Source organism: Limulus polyphemus, unplaced genomic scaffold, assembly GCF_000517525.1.
Source record: "Limulus polyphemus unplaced genomic scaffold, Limulus_polyphemus-2.1.2 Scaffold5419, whole genome shotgun sequence".
Classification (NCBI taxonomy): Eukaryota; Metazoa; Arthropoda; class Merostomata; order Xiphosura; family Limulidae; genus Limulus; species Limulus polyphemus.
Genome location: NW_013671029.1, coordinates 41,257 through 55,327, shown reverse-complemented (window position 1 = coordinate 55,327; position 14,071 = coordinate 41,257). Strand labels below are relative to the sequence as shown.

Genomic DNA, 14,071 nt, shown 5'->3' with positions numbered 1-14,071 from the left:
TTTGTTACTACAGTGTAAATTACTTCTACCTGATGATGTCAAAACGTTGTACATTTGCTGTTTTGTTAAATTTATATTAAAAGTTTTTCTTCAGTACCCATTCAAGCCGTCTCCAGCCGTTACTAGTATAAAACGTTAGTTTATAAATATAGCATGGGTATTTCTTTTGCATTAAAAATTAATTATTTTGTTACTACAGTGTAAATTACTTCTACCTGATGATGTCAAAACGTTGTACATTTGCTGTTTTGTTAAATTTATATTAAAAGTTTTTCTTCAGTACCCATTCAAGCCGTCTCCAGCCGTTACTAGTATAAAACGTTAGTTTATAAATATAGCATGGGTATTTCTTTTGCATTAAAAATTAATTATTTTGTTACTACAAATAGAAAATAAATGTTTTAAACAAACAATCAAAACTGTGTCTCTTACTTTACACAAGAAACTACTTCTGTCTCAAAACAATTATGATTATGTTACATTTGTAAAAACATTAAAGTAGAAATCAGAAAATACCTAAGTGGAAAAAAAAGTGTGTGGCCACTGTTGAATTGATAAATAACAATAGACTCTTATAGAACACTATAATTTATCTTATCCATGCGTAAAATTTTGCCATGGTATTTATTTCATAACAGGCTTAATTAAATAACATTACATCTGATAAATATAATGAAATTTAAAAAATACAGACAAAGCCATCTTGGCAAAGATATCATTCAATGGTTCTTTTGAACTATATTTTTCTACTTGATTTGCACAATATGGTCAGAATACCCAGGTCTTCTCAGTTGACCAATTGAGGTTCACAGGTACTTCTGGTTCTTGTAACCATAACAGGGGTGATTAGAAATATTATGCAAGATGTAAATGTATCAAGGTAACTTGATAATGCAGAACTGTTTTCAACAATTATCAAGCAAGTAAAGACTTTGATGGTGGATATTTAGAGGATTTATTTCCATAAAGTTGACTGTAAAGCTAACAGGTAAGGTTAGCTAATATTAACTGTGCCTTTAAAGGTACATAAAGCTGGTGTTTAACTTCCTCTGGCACAAGCAGATGAGAATGGTGACAATTTACCCTTGATCCATTAGACAGCTGAAGCATTTAGAGAAAACTACCTTGCTCAAGGACATATATATACATGTCTTGGAGAAGCCTTGAACTTGTAACCTTTCGACTACAAGTCCAAAGCACTATTCACTAGGCCACAATGACCCTGCAAAACAAAAACTTTACCAGAAAAAGCAGAGAAGTTTTCCTTCTTGAAATTTATTTTAAATTCATGATGAATATAATGATAATTCAATTGGGTTTTTATCTTCTTGTTAAAGTTTAATTAAGCAGTTTCTCGCATCCAAATAAATTAAGCTATATGAGTATATAAAATTTTTGGAAAGTTATAATAAATGCCTCTATTGTTTTAGTAACAGCTGATATATTATTTCTTTTTCCATTAAACATATTTTTCACATGCATTCATTACAGCAGTGTTCACAATCTGTGGTAGGTACATTTCCAGGAGTAAGGTATTAATCATTACGTGGGTTACATAAAAATAATCAAAAAAAAAAGAACAGTGGTATAATGACAGAGCTTATAGCATATGGTCAGGGTGAAGGGGGTATGACAACCTTTTCTCATCTGAAAAGTTTGAGACCCGTGTACTACCACAGTTTCAAAATTTAGTTCATTAATTAAGTCGAAGATGGCTTCAAAAGTATGTGAATGTGAAGATAAAAAACCAAATTGAGTAAAATTTTACCATTTCCAAATATGATTTTACAATTTAAATTTTTTATTATTACACTTTTTTTTATATAGAACGTACCCCAGAGCTCATGGAAAATTAAGTAATTCCTAGTATCATTGATGTAGCCAAGGCTGGGCATGTACCTGGACAAGGCTTGAGCAAAATATATTAAGTTCTCAATCTATAAAGGAACTAAATCACAAAACTAGTCTGTTGGAATTGAAGTGGTGTAACTTGTGAAGACGACAAACAAATAATCAAGGAGCTGATGAAATCATGCATTATTATATAATTAAGTATAATATTTAGTTTTTGAGCTGCCCTGTGTAGCACGGGTAGCATGGCAAATCCTTTATAAAATGATGTCATTTTGATGTAATTACATTTAATGCAATACTAGAACAATATAAATGTCTTTATCCACAGACTTTGAGCAGACTCTGCATGCAAAAGGAGCAGATCAAAGTGTTGCCTGCAATATGAGCATGCCCTGGTGGACTGAGCACTTTTAAAGGCTTTGATATATATCACTGCAAGTGTAAAAGATTGCTCGCATTATCATAATTAATAGAATTTGAATTCACTGCTTTTAGAGTTAAGACTACATTTGTCAATTAAAAAGATCGAAGTAACTGTTAAGTGCTTATTACTGGCCTAAAGATGAAACATTGCAAAATGATTAAAACCTATTAATGCAAGTATATTAGAAATATATATATATATATATATACATATGTATGATAAATAAATAAATATTGAACTAACTATGGCCTGCTTCTTATAATTACACATAAAACTACAACCTTTGTTTACAAACTATATTTATGATAAATCTTTGAAAATTCAGTTCACAATAGTTAATTATAAAAACTAATTTTACCTCATATACTCATCAAGAGAATTCATCAACTGCATTTTTGCATCTTCATTTTTGGCTCCCAGACATGACATAAATATATGAGCATCATTGAAAGCTAAAATATGGTCCTCAATGTGTGTGTAACATATTTCAAAAACCTCCCGCCATCTGTCCTTTACTTGAGCTCCGTCATCATAAGCCAGGAGAGCTTGGATAATTTTACTTCCTACTTTAGCAGAAACTCTGGAGTTGATCCCCTTACTTTTTCTAAATACAGCAATAATCTTAAATTTTGCTCAGATGGTGAACTTACTTGTGCATTACTTCCACCAATCTCAACAATCTCATATCGTAGAGGGTAAAGCAATGAAACTACATCTTCATATCTCTCGATAGAAAGTGAGTGAATTGTTGTAACTGTGAAAATTAAGTATATTACAAAGTTGTATTGAGGAAGAATAAACAAGTTTTATAAAGAAAGGACTTGTATCTTGTAAGAATTAACAAGCAAACATACAGAGACGTAACAATATTATGCATTCAAAAAAGAAGAAAAACATGTATTATTAATTTTATTACAAGTTTTCATATCACTGTATATTTATGATTTCACAATTGTTAGTATTATGGTAGAGAAAATAAGAATAAAATATAAAGTTTTACCAAAACGAAAACTTCTGATATTCATTTAGGAGGTTCTAGAGATTTTGCATGTGAAATGAGAAATCTTTAAGGTGAAAATAAGTATCTTTATCTTTAGCATGAAAATCACCATTTACTCAGACTGATTTGGTAAATGCTTTATAAATTTAGACAAATCTTAAATGAACAGTTTATTAAAAATCTGACTTTTTTGTAGTACAACTGATTTGTAATGTTTACAAAAAGCTTGCTAGATTTCATGAAGATACATTTGTACATTCAGAGTTATGTATAGTTTCATAGTAAGAAGTGGTTACAAGGATGGTCAGATTGACTGAGCCCATATACAGTTTATAAATTAGATTGATAAGATATATATGTTTGCCATTATTATAAAAAATTATTTCAATTACTTAACTTTTTAAATTCCATAAATACTGTATACTTATGAAAGATAAGAGTTACTGACCACATGATAAAGAAAGTTCTGTACAAGAAGGTGAATGTTTTTCACTAACAGCAGTTATACACACATCTTAATTTTATAATCCAGATAATCATAAGCAAACTTATATTTTACTTTGGAGCTTCATCAGGGCTACTGTATAAAACTGTGTGTGATGTTCTATTTCTTTAGTCTGCCATAACATGCCTCTAACAAAGTATAGAATATTATTATTGTTTCACTACTGTTCTAATATTATAGTATAGCGGTACCAACATTTGATAATAAAAGTTATATTATAATTATCTGGACTGTAAAGGTAGTTTTTTTATCAACATATGTAGGTACTACAAATTCTCAAAGACAACAAAATATTCCCAGCAATTGACTGAAAACATCATAGTACTACAGCAGTATACCTCATACTAAAAAACTGGTAAAGAGAGAAAAACAGATAGGCTTTCTATAACAGTGCCAAGAAATAACATTATATTGATAGGAATCCACCCTCTCAACTTGTCTACAAAGAAACCCTGAAACAGTGAGCAATCAACACTATTTCTTTAAAACCATCCTATGAGATGTCATAAATTTGAATTAGAAAAAAAAACATCACCAGAAACTAACAGAAAAAAACAACAGACCTACAGCTCCAAAACTATTTTTTTCTGTCTTTATTATCAAAATGTACAAATCATACTATTATGCATTATAAATACTAAAACACAATACAAACTAAAGAAATCTAATGAGTTTACAAATTGAATGTTTCAATTATGCTTGGAAGTAGCTGTAGAGTACCTTGAGGGATAAAATTTACTGACATAAAGAAACTGATAAGACAAACTTCAACTTTATAAAATTACAAATATATTTGTTTGTAAAAACATTATTAAAAGATATAGATCAAAAATAGTTTTATTCTAAAAATTCTCAAAAACTCATATTTTTTAAAAATAAATTCAAAAGTTGTGAACAGTAAATAGATATCTGCTGTTTAAATGGAACTCATGCCTTATGGGAGGCTAAAGCTCTTGCCATGAGACGATCTGTTATTCCAGATGCTTCTTTCAAAGCTTTTCGTTCATACAAAAGACTCCTGTAATGAATGCAAACTAAACTTTATAAAAAAACTATGCTCTTGTTTTCAACACTGTATCACTACAAATATAAGTAGAGGTAGATAAAAAGTACTGACACGTTTTCCTTACTTAACTAAATATTCAAAGACAAAAACTACACTTTTATTATCCTACATATGCTAAAGAGCCCCAGGTGAGTCATTCTAAGTTACCTAAAGTTTTAATGGTCAACATTTTCCATTTTCTTGATATACATAGTATTCTCTAGTATGAAGTAATCAAGTGGCTTCAGACTGACCCTCATCAAGTTGTAGTAACAAACTACATGTTAACTGGACATTAAACTTTCTGTACTTACAGAATGTTGAATAACTGAGAATTTTTTCATTTACTATTTAATTAAAGACCTGGAATACCAATTGACATAAAGTACTTTTGTCCATGATCACCAACTGTTTCCTTCCCCAACCATAAAGCGATAAATGTACAGAAGTTCAGGATAAACTACCCAACAACTCCAGTTCAAATTGAGTAAATTCAAGAAGGGAATTTTCAAGGTAATGTAAAAATATGCATTTGTGTTAGATACAAATAATGCTAAGCTTAAAGAATACAGAGATATTCATAATTAAATTTCCATACATTACAACGATTATAAGAAACAAAATTATACAACTTATTAAATTATTTATGTTGCAAAGACAACTTTGTGACATTAAATGACCAGCCAGCAACAGACCGGATCTAGTCGGAAGCAGAGCTAATGTGCTAAAAACTAGTGAATCACTTACTGGGCAAGGGAGTGATGGTACCTGTTGGCAGACTTCAGAGCAGCATGTATAAGAAGTAAGTTAAACACATCACGCTATTACAAAATGAAAAGACATGTTTTGAAAAAAAAACTCAAGCTATTTACCTAATATTTAAATGATATAAAAAAGTCAATTACTTTAATATATGTAGAAGTAAAAAAAAACAGAAAACTCCAAACTGTTCAAAAGGTTTTGGTGAAAAAAGTAAAACTACTTCACTCCTTAACTTTTCCAAGAACCTAAATTTCCAATCTTTCATGTTAAACTAGTTGTCTTACAATGTATTATAGATGACGACAAAATAAACAACAGTGATGTATCTATTTAATCGGTTGCAGTATAGATGATAAATATATTTGTAAAAGCAACAAAAATTTGAAGTAGTTAGATAAAATCATAGTAACAGAATTGATAGATATTACTGTTATTTCTGACTTCATAAGATATTGCACGTAAAAATCTAATAAGCCTGTATCTAGAACATTAATTTGAACTGTGAATTAGAGCTAGAATAGTTAAAGGAATACATTAAAATTGTGATTATTTTAAAGAAAGAAAATAACTTGAATGTACTACCTTAAAAAAACAAATGCAAAATTTGGGAACTTGTTAAATTTGATATTAAATATTAAGTTACCAACAAAATTTCCTTCTTATCATTATACGAACAGAAAACAGATTCTAAACGTTTAATTTCAAAAGTTTTAAGGTTACTAAAGCAGATTCAAAACATAAATGATAGGTAAATATTACTTCTAAGTTTTATACACCAAGATTTCATATCTTCAGTCAAACTCTTTTACCCTGTTTTATCATTCAGGACATTATTGAAAATTAACACCAGTTTTACACATTGTTGCCTACCTTACTAATACTTCACTTCCACTCTGCTCCATCTGGTATTACCACTATGATAACTTACAACTACAGTGAGTAGGACTACAGTATGGTAAAATTACATCATTACTACAGTAACTAAAACTAATTTTTAGATATTAACAAATATAACATTAATATTTTATGGGATCTAAAATTAGTTAACTGTTTGTATTTTGACATATGTCAGCAAAGATAATATGCATAATAAATGTAATATTGTCTAAACACAGACGAATATGGTCTTTTCTGTATGTTTCCATTGTAAGCCCAGCTTCGACAGCTCTCCAGGATGAATCTTCACTGGCTGAAGTCATGGTTAGATAATTCATATGGATCAAAATGTTCTCCTCTTTCACCTCCAACAAAATAAATACAGACCCAGTGAGTGTCTGGCTGATAACTTGAATCCAGATTAATGAAGTGCACCTGCTTTTCTGCTTGGTCAGGTAGCTGATCACTTGCAAACACATTTCATGTACACAAATCTTGTGAGAGTGTGGAATAGATCGGTTAAAATGTTTCTGGACTGATTAATTTATAAAGTTGGCTGGAATTCTGCCTAGGCGTGAATATTTATAGTGTCGGGTAATGATTTACCAAAACGTATCTCAATTCATAAATTTCCCTACTTTACCAAGTTAAAGTGTGAATCTCTAGCAGATATAATGCGTGTTATATCAGCGGCAAAGAGCATTTGTCAATTTCTTGATCTTGAAACTGTTTTCCTGTTCTACTGAATAAAGTGTTAAAGTTTCGTGAGTACAGGTCAATATCAAAATCAGGTGTAAATATACTTCCATCCACATTGATTTTCACAAAATTGATACTGTAATGGTTGAAACTGTATAGAATTTTCTTCCAAGATCCATTAAATGCATCTTTATCAACACATCCTATAACAATACGTTTGGGTACTTGACTCTAAAATGCATTATTGATAGATGCTTGTAAGATTCCCTATGGATTTGAGAATGCCTTGCACACTATATATTTCAAAGGGTGTTTAGTGTTTTTTTCTTATATGCTTCAGCAAACGTTAGAATGAAAGAGGGGCTGGTTTTAACCTTTCTACCGTAAATAGAAAATTTTTGTATAATAACAATGAATTCTGATTCTTTATTGGACAAAATACATCTGTACTATGTATGAGGTGGAGTTTTATGTTTACTTCATTGGGCAAACATTTGTTCTGCAAAACGATTCCTGAATATAATTTGTCGACTGTTTGACTGACACGTCTCTATGATTCCATTCTTCTTGCCATCATCACAGTCAGATTGTTAAAATTATCTATGATGTCCTTTACTCACAGATGATATCAAATGAGTTATCTTAGCTTCTCCTCTGTAACTCAAGAAAGTTTCTATGTATGCCTTATACATATAAAGACTGTGAAGCAAAGAGATGAGCTTGTTATTCATGTGGAGATCTATTTGAGAAAGTAGAAAATTAATAAACAGATGGACAGGAGCAGAGATATCTTCTTCTTTTTTTATGTGGGTTCTATCTGGTTTGATAATCTTTGCTTTTACATGCAGATATAATTGTGAAGGATCTAAGTATTCGTCACTTAAACCTGATATAGAAAATTCGATGAGTCTTCTTTCAACCTTTGAAGCTAAAGAAGAATACTTTGCCAAGTGACCCTCCTCAATCATGGTCTGTGTGAGAGAGAAGGAGAGAAAAAAGGTTTAGCTCAGACTTTAGAACTTTGCTTCTGGAAGGAGGGTCATGATTACTTGTCAAAGAATTCTAAAGTAGATGTTCTTTGCCTCTTTGTTTAAATGATTCTGAATGTGGGGCGATTATGATTTATTCTTTACAATAGGTTCAAGAATCACAAAATGCTTAGCATGTTGAACCAGGTTTTAAGTTCCTTGCATTGCTCGTTGTTCTCCACCTCAAAAAAAATTTACCTTGTCTGATATCTCATGATAAATTTATGGCAGACTGAACTTCTTGTTTTCCTATGGCTAAGACTCCTTTTTTCAGAAATGGGATGGTTGAACAAAACGGATTACTCACTACTTTTCCCAATCCATGACCCCATTGCCATTGATTTCCATCATAACAAGGTACTCCATCTCCCACTTGGTAATTATAATATGCATCATAGATAGTTGTTTTAAGAGAATATGGCACTCTCATGATGTCACAGATGACGAAAATGAAGGGTTATGATAATTCTCCCATGTTGTCTTTAAATATATCAATCTCAATAGTCTGAAACTGTTTAGAAATGGGTCTGTATTGTGACTTTATAAATGTTTCAGTTATCACATCTCCATCTTGACCTTTAACATGAATGATTGGTATTAGTGGTACAATCGCATCATCAGCAGTACTAGGTTTTATAATGTCTGTATACATGTGGAATTAAGAAAACACACCTTGTATGTTAACAGTGTTTCAAGCTATAGTAAGATATGTTATAATACGATTATTATCAAACCTAAATAGCACTGATAGTACAGGACCAAGACTTATTGGGGCTCCATCAGTCACATTAATGCTTATTTTTCTGGTGAACGAATGATAAGTAAATATATGTTCTTTATTGGGTTTAGTAAATGATTCTTCTACTTGGTTTAAAACGCTAATTAAATTTTCAGGCTTATTGTAATGCCCTGGCCTAATATAACTGATTACAGTAGCATATTGAGGGCATAAAAGTAGAAAACCTATCTAGTACGATCAGGTTCATTATGGTAACTATGGTGATACGGTAATTTGTCAAGGCCACTTCCCTGAACCATGAAGATCGTTATGTCTCAGAAGATGAGTGACGTAATAAATTAGTTAATAGAAATATTACTGGGTAATGTTACAAACAGTTGATTCGTGATGAATAATGAGTACCAGTGTTATAATTAACATTTTATGATGACAGATGATTCAGATCTGATTGAGAGATCCATCGATTAAAATTTTCAGGATATCTTTCCACTTGACAAAATACTATTCGTCCCTTTCCATTCTTGTTCACACACTGTTTCTGCTGTGTTTTAATTCAAATTCATACAAGACTCTACTTAAAATTTCTCTAAGATATTATTTTAGTTTTTACACTAGAGAAATTCTGTGCAATCTCTTGTGGATCATAAAAATTTCGCCTGGTCATCCGGACATATGTCCTTTCTGAATCTGACACTTCACTAATACGTACCTGATTGCTCACTTTAAACCGTTTGCTTGTTTGTCTGAAGTTAAGCATAAAGCTACACATTAGCTATATGTGCTCTGCCCACCATGAGTATCGAAACCTGGCTTCTAGCGTTGTAAGTCCGCAGATATATCGCTGTGTCACTGGGAAGGCACAATTTAAACTCAATGTATATTTTGGTGGGTGGTTTGTAAAGTCTTCCATAACACAGACTGATTAGAGTAGTTTACATCCATTGGTCTCATTTTAATACAATGATGATATGATTGATTATAGATAGGCATTGATCAGATTTTTGATACAACGATATACTTACAAGTTCCATGATGAGTAAAATAGCATCAAATTCTAGTTTTAAGAATATAATTAAATTGTCCACTATAGATGCTTTTGTTTCATTGTGTATAGTAAAGAAGTGAATGCCTTGTTCCTTAAAATAACATTAAAATAGGCGATTAGTAAATTCTGTTCCAGCATCTTTATGAAGTTTACAAGGTTTCCAAACCCTGTTTTAAAATTTGTTTGAAAGTTTGGCAAGCATCACACCTGCTTTTATCCATGAGCACTACAACCGATGCATATTTATAACTACGTCAATATTCATGCGTAAATACTTAAACAGTGTGCCATAGTGCCTTAGATTAGAGATATCTACAAAATCAGCCTACCATTGCATCAATCCCTGAAATAATCACTCAGTTTTTTGAAAGCTTTGTATCTTACTGGTTTATGTAGAGTGTATATAGCCTGCTGACTTAACCAGTCTTTAATTTGTTTTGAAGTGGCGGATTTATCTAATGCTTTTACAGTTTCATAGTTTTCAAGGAACCAAACAAGACGAGCATTAACCATCATCTCCAAAACCTTACAGAGACAATAATTAAAAGAAATCTTGGGATCTTTCCCAGGCTTAGAAAAAAGTAGAACGATAGCCTTGCACCAAGCATCAGGAAAAACGTTCTCCTACCAGGTCCGGTTTAAAATAATTAGACGAAGAGCAGGGGAGAGATGGTGCAGCATTTCATAGTGAATGATATCAAGGCTGACTGATATACTGCCAGACCAAAGAAGAGCAATCTTAAGTTCTACCAATGTAAAAGGGCAATTATAGTCATAGAGATGATCAGCCCAAAAGGAAAGAGGAGATCACTCTACCCGAGACTTGATGGTCAAGAATGCAGGGGATGAAACAGAAGTGTTGGAGAGATATGAAATACACTCACTGAAAGTATTGGCAATATTCTGTACATCAGTAACTTCCGGACCATTGGAGAGCAGGATGGAAAGCATATTTCCCATTGACCTTCCAAATCTTGTCCCAGATGGCTTTGGAACTGGTGACAGGCAAATGACCACCATGGTCGAGGATACCACGGGAAGCATATTGAGGTTTTAGGGGTAGAACAAACAGCTGCTTGAATGATACAATCAGTTACTGGTTCCATGCAGTAGTCAGTAAGATGGAAGAATGTCACAAGGTAGGTGACGCATATGTCTATGTATTGTCATCATGCCAGAATTTATTGTGGAAGTTCACTGTAATTTCAAGTTATAGCCATAATGATAAGTTAAACATCAAAGGTGAATGCTACATAATACCTAGGTAATGTACTAATACAGCTCTATTATGATAAAATACCATCTTGTTACCGACTGGATGGCAATAAAGATGTGGCTTCATCAAAATAATGAAGCCAACTATATATATTTGAGCCAATATGTGAACACAAACAGAAATTCACAGGCATATCAGTCAAAGCATTAGATACATCTCAAGTGGAAGCTTAGGAATTGACATCAATGTAAAGCTGATGGATTTTAGAATTAACAAGGAAGAGGGCGAGGGAACTTCAATACATTACACTAAAGCATCTTGTGAAGCAATAAACTGTAACCAGGATCATTGTAGATAACATTATAAATGGTGATAAAAGTGCTGGAAGACTAGGGACTCTCATCCTTGTTTTGTTACCACAGATAATGAACAATTCACTAAAGTAAAATGAATCTTACTGTAATTATAGATAATTATAAGATTTAAAAACAAACTACATAATAAATGGTTGAGGTAAATTTAAAATTTAGCCAATTAATATTTTTCATTAAGAAACCTTCATTAAAATGTCTTGGCAATAGCTAAAAGCTTCAAATTAAGTAAAAAATTGTAACTTCCTGTGGTTTACATGTTGAACATATGATTTATTTTTTTGGGGTAGTGTTTGTGAAAGTCCACCCAATTTTACTGTTGTCCCTACGGAAAACACTATATGTTGTTCAAGATGCAGTAATTTATAAAGTGAAGGAAGAGCCAGGAGATTTCTGTAATGAAGACAAAGAATTCAGCCATCTTTACTGACTTGTTCAGAAACATAAGCTTTTCCAATGAAAGAATCACATTAAAGAACATTCTATGATGTTTCTTAGATCTTTAGATATGTAGGATAAGAGAGAGAGAAAGACAAAAATACAAGTTGTATGGGATTTTTGATTAACCCAGTACATACAGGTAGGTCAAGTTGTGCATCTCTTTTTACAAAGTTACTTTCAAAATTTAATTAGACTACTTTATTATCAGTGTATGTTAATAAAATTGGCATCTCCCTTTTATTCTATAACTTTAATAATACCACTTCTATAGTGCCTAACAAATTAGAAACACAAAGTAAGTAAGAATGTAAAATTTATACCAAGATTCTGCCTTCTTGAGGTATTGATAGATTTGCCAGACCCACCAAATTAGCTCCTTCTATCTTTTTCATACACTTCAGGCTAAATACTTACAGACATCTACAACCAATAAAAAGAGAATATTCTAAGTTACACAAAAATTTAATGATTGTTTGTTAACTTTAGCTGTCAAAGACGGGAAAAGGAATTATTGATTTATTTTGAGCAACATCATTGCTCCAAGCTGTAATGGAATTTTTCTAACCTATTTACAGTTTAGTTAAAAAGCCAAATAAATTATAGTAATTATGGAACATTCTATTCTAGTGCCTAATATATTTTATGTATTCTAAGATGCACATTTGAAAGCTACATCAATTATTTTGTAGAAAACCAATTTAGAGAGAAATAAAATAAGGTTACTGTTACTGATTTCATTACCATTATGTTTGTTTTGTTCCTCTAGATTACTAAAGATGGAATTCTAAATATTCAAAAATTTTAAATAAATGCTTCAAGTAATTACAATCATGTTGTTCTTTATCATTAAATTACTTAGGCTAGGTAACAAAACGTAAATAAAGTTTAAAATTTTATTACATCAGTCAGTGGGAAAAGTGAACTCATGGTATGCATATGACTGTAAACTGATTTTTTACCCTAAGATCTACCTGAAACATCTAAATGGACTTCCTGCTGTGATTTATTGCTTTCTATACACAGTAGATCAATCAAAAGTACAGTAATAAAACCACAAAAGTAAAATAAATCAGATATGAAAAAGTTAGAAGCTGAGGCTTTTAGGATAAATAAGTATTGTTGTCTGATACAATCTAACATATTGTTACGACAGTGGGGGTCACGTGACGAGTATTCTAGAAGATTCGCTAGTGTGTTAGGACAGTGGGGTCACGTGACGAATGTTCTAGAAGATTCGCTAGTGTGTTGCAACAGCGTTGCGTCAACTGACGCTGGTAGCACGTGTTGAGAGTCTTAGAAGTTTCTAGAACAGGCAGTATTATCATATATAAGTGCGCTAGACAGTGAGAGAGACAGACGGAGTCGAAGCAATAGTGGAGATAGAGACGTAGCGAAGACGAAGCAGGCAGAGAGAAAGAAAGACAGCAGTTACGGTCGGCGGGAACTGAAGATAGCAGACACAGAGATCAGAACTATAGTTTGCGGGGACGGACAATTAAGTCTAAGCGTTTGTTTCAAAATGCATTAATTTGAAGTCTGCTTTGATAGATATGTCTTTTGTTGTAGATCATATGACCAAATCATTATTATGAGATTTCAAACAACAACAAAATTAGATTCACTTGACACGAACTCTTTTATTGATAACACAACTATCATAGATTTCATTCAGTCTTAAAATCTTGAAATGTAGGACACGTAAAAATTACATTTGACAAATCTTTGATAAAACCATCTTTTTTACAGTATTTCTGAAAGTGTCCTCAATAGATCCTGATAAACTTAACTGAGTTACTCTTTGATTAAACATAGATCTAACAATAGTTTTATTCACTAGTATAAACGCAAGTCTCAAATATAATGAAACATATTCATTGTGGTCTAACATAACACAAAAATGATGAGCTCGATTACGATCGTCAATTTGACATGCTTCACATTGCTCATTCATACGTAATCACGCATAAATTATTTGCTGGGAGTATAACAAACGTGAATCAGTTTGCAAGAATTTTCATCTTTGTGTCCCTTTCCAGTATAAGCTCAATCATTAACAATGCAACAAG

At 31.9% G+C, this 14,071-nt stretch overlaps 1 protein-coding gene and 1 long non-coding RNA gene across 2 annotated transcripts in view; both read right to left on the bottom strand.

Annotated features, from left to right (window-relative positions):
- Positions 1-2,802: 2,802 nt before the first annotated feature.
- Positions 2,803-14,071, bottom strand: part of LOC106472555 (tetratricopeptide repeat protein 38-like) — a gene marked incomplete at its 5' end in the record, with an annotated part of 51,119 nt that continues 39,850 nt past the window's right edge. Inside the window, one exon of the mRNA XM_022401113.1 lies at positions 2,803-2,882. Within this exon, the coding sequence (XP_022256821.1) occupies positions 2,842-2,882 (41 nt within the window). The remainder of the gene's footprint in view (positions 2,883-14,071) is intronic.
- LOC111089166 lies at positions 4,359-6,585 on the bottom strand. Its single transcript, XR_002613485.1, has 2 exons — positions 5,576-6,585; positions 4,359-4,801 (listed from the first exon to the last, which is right to left on the bottom strand). It is a non-coding gene; the product is annotated as an uncharacterized LOC111089166 (long non-coding RNA).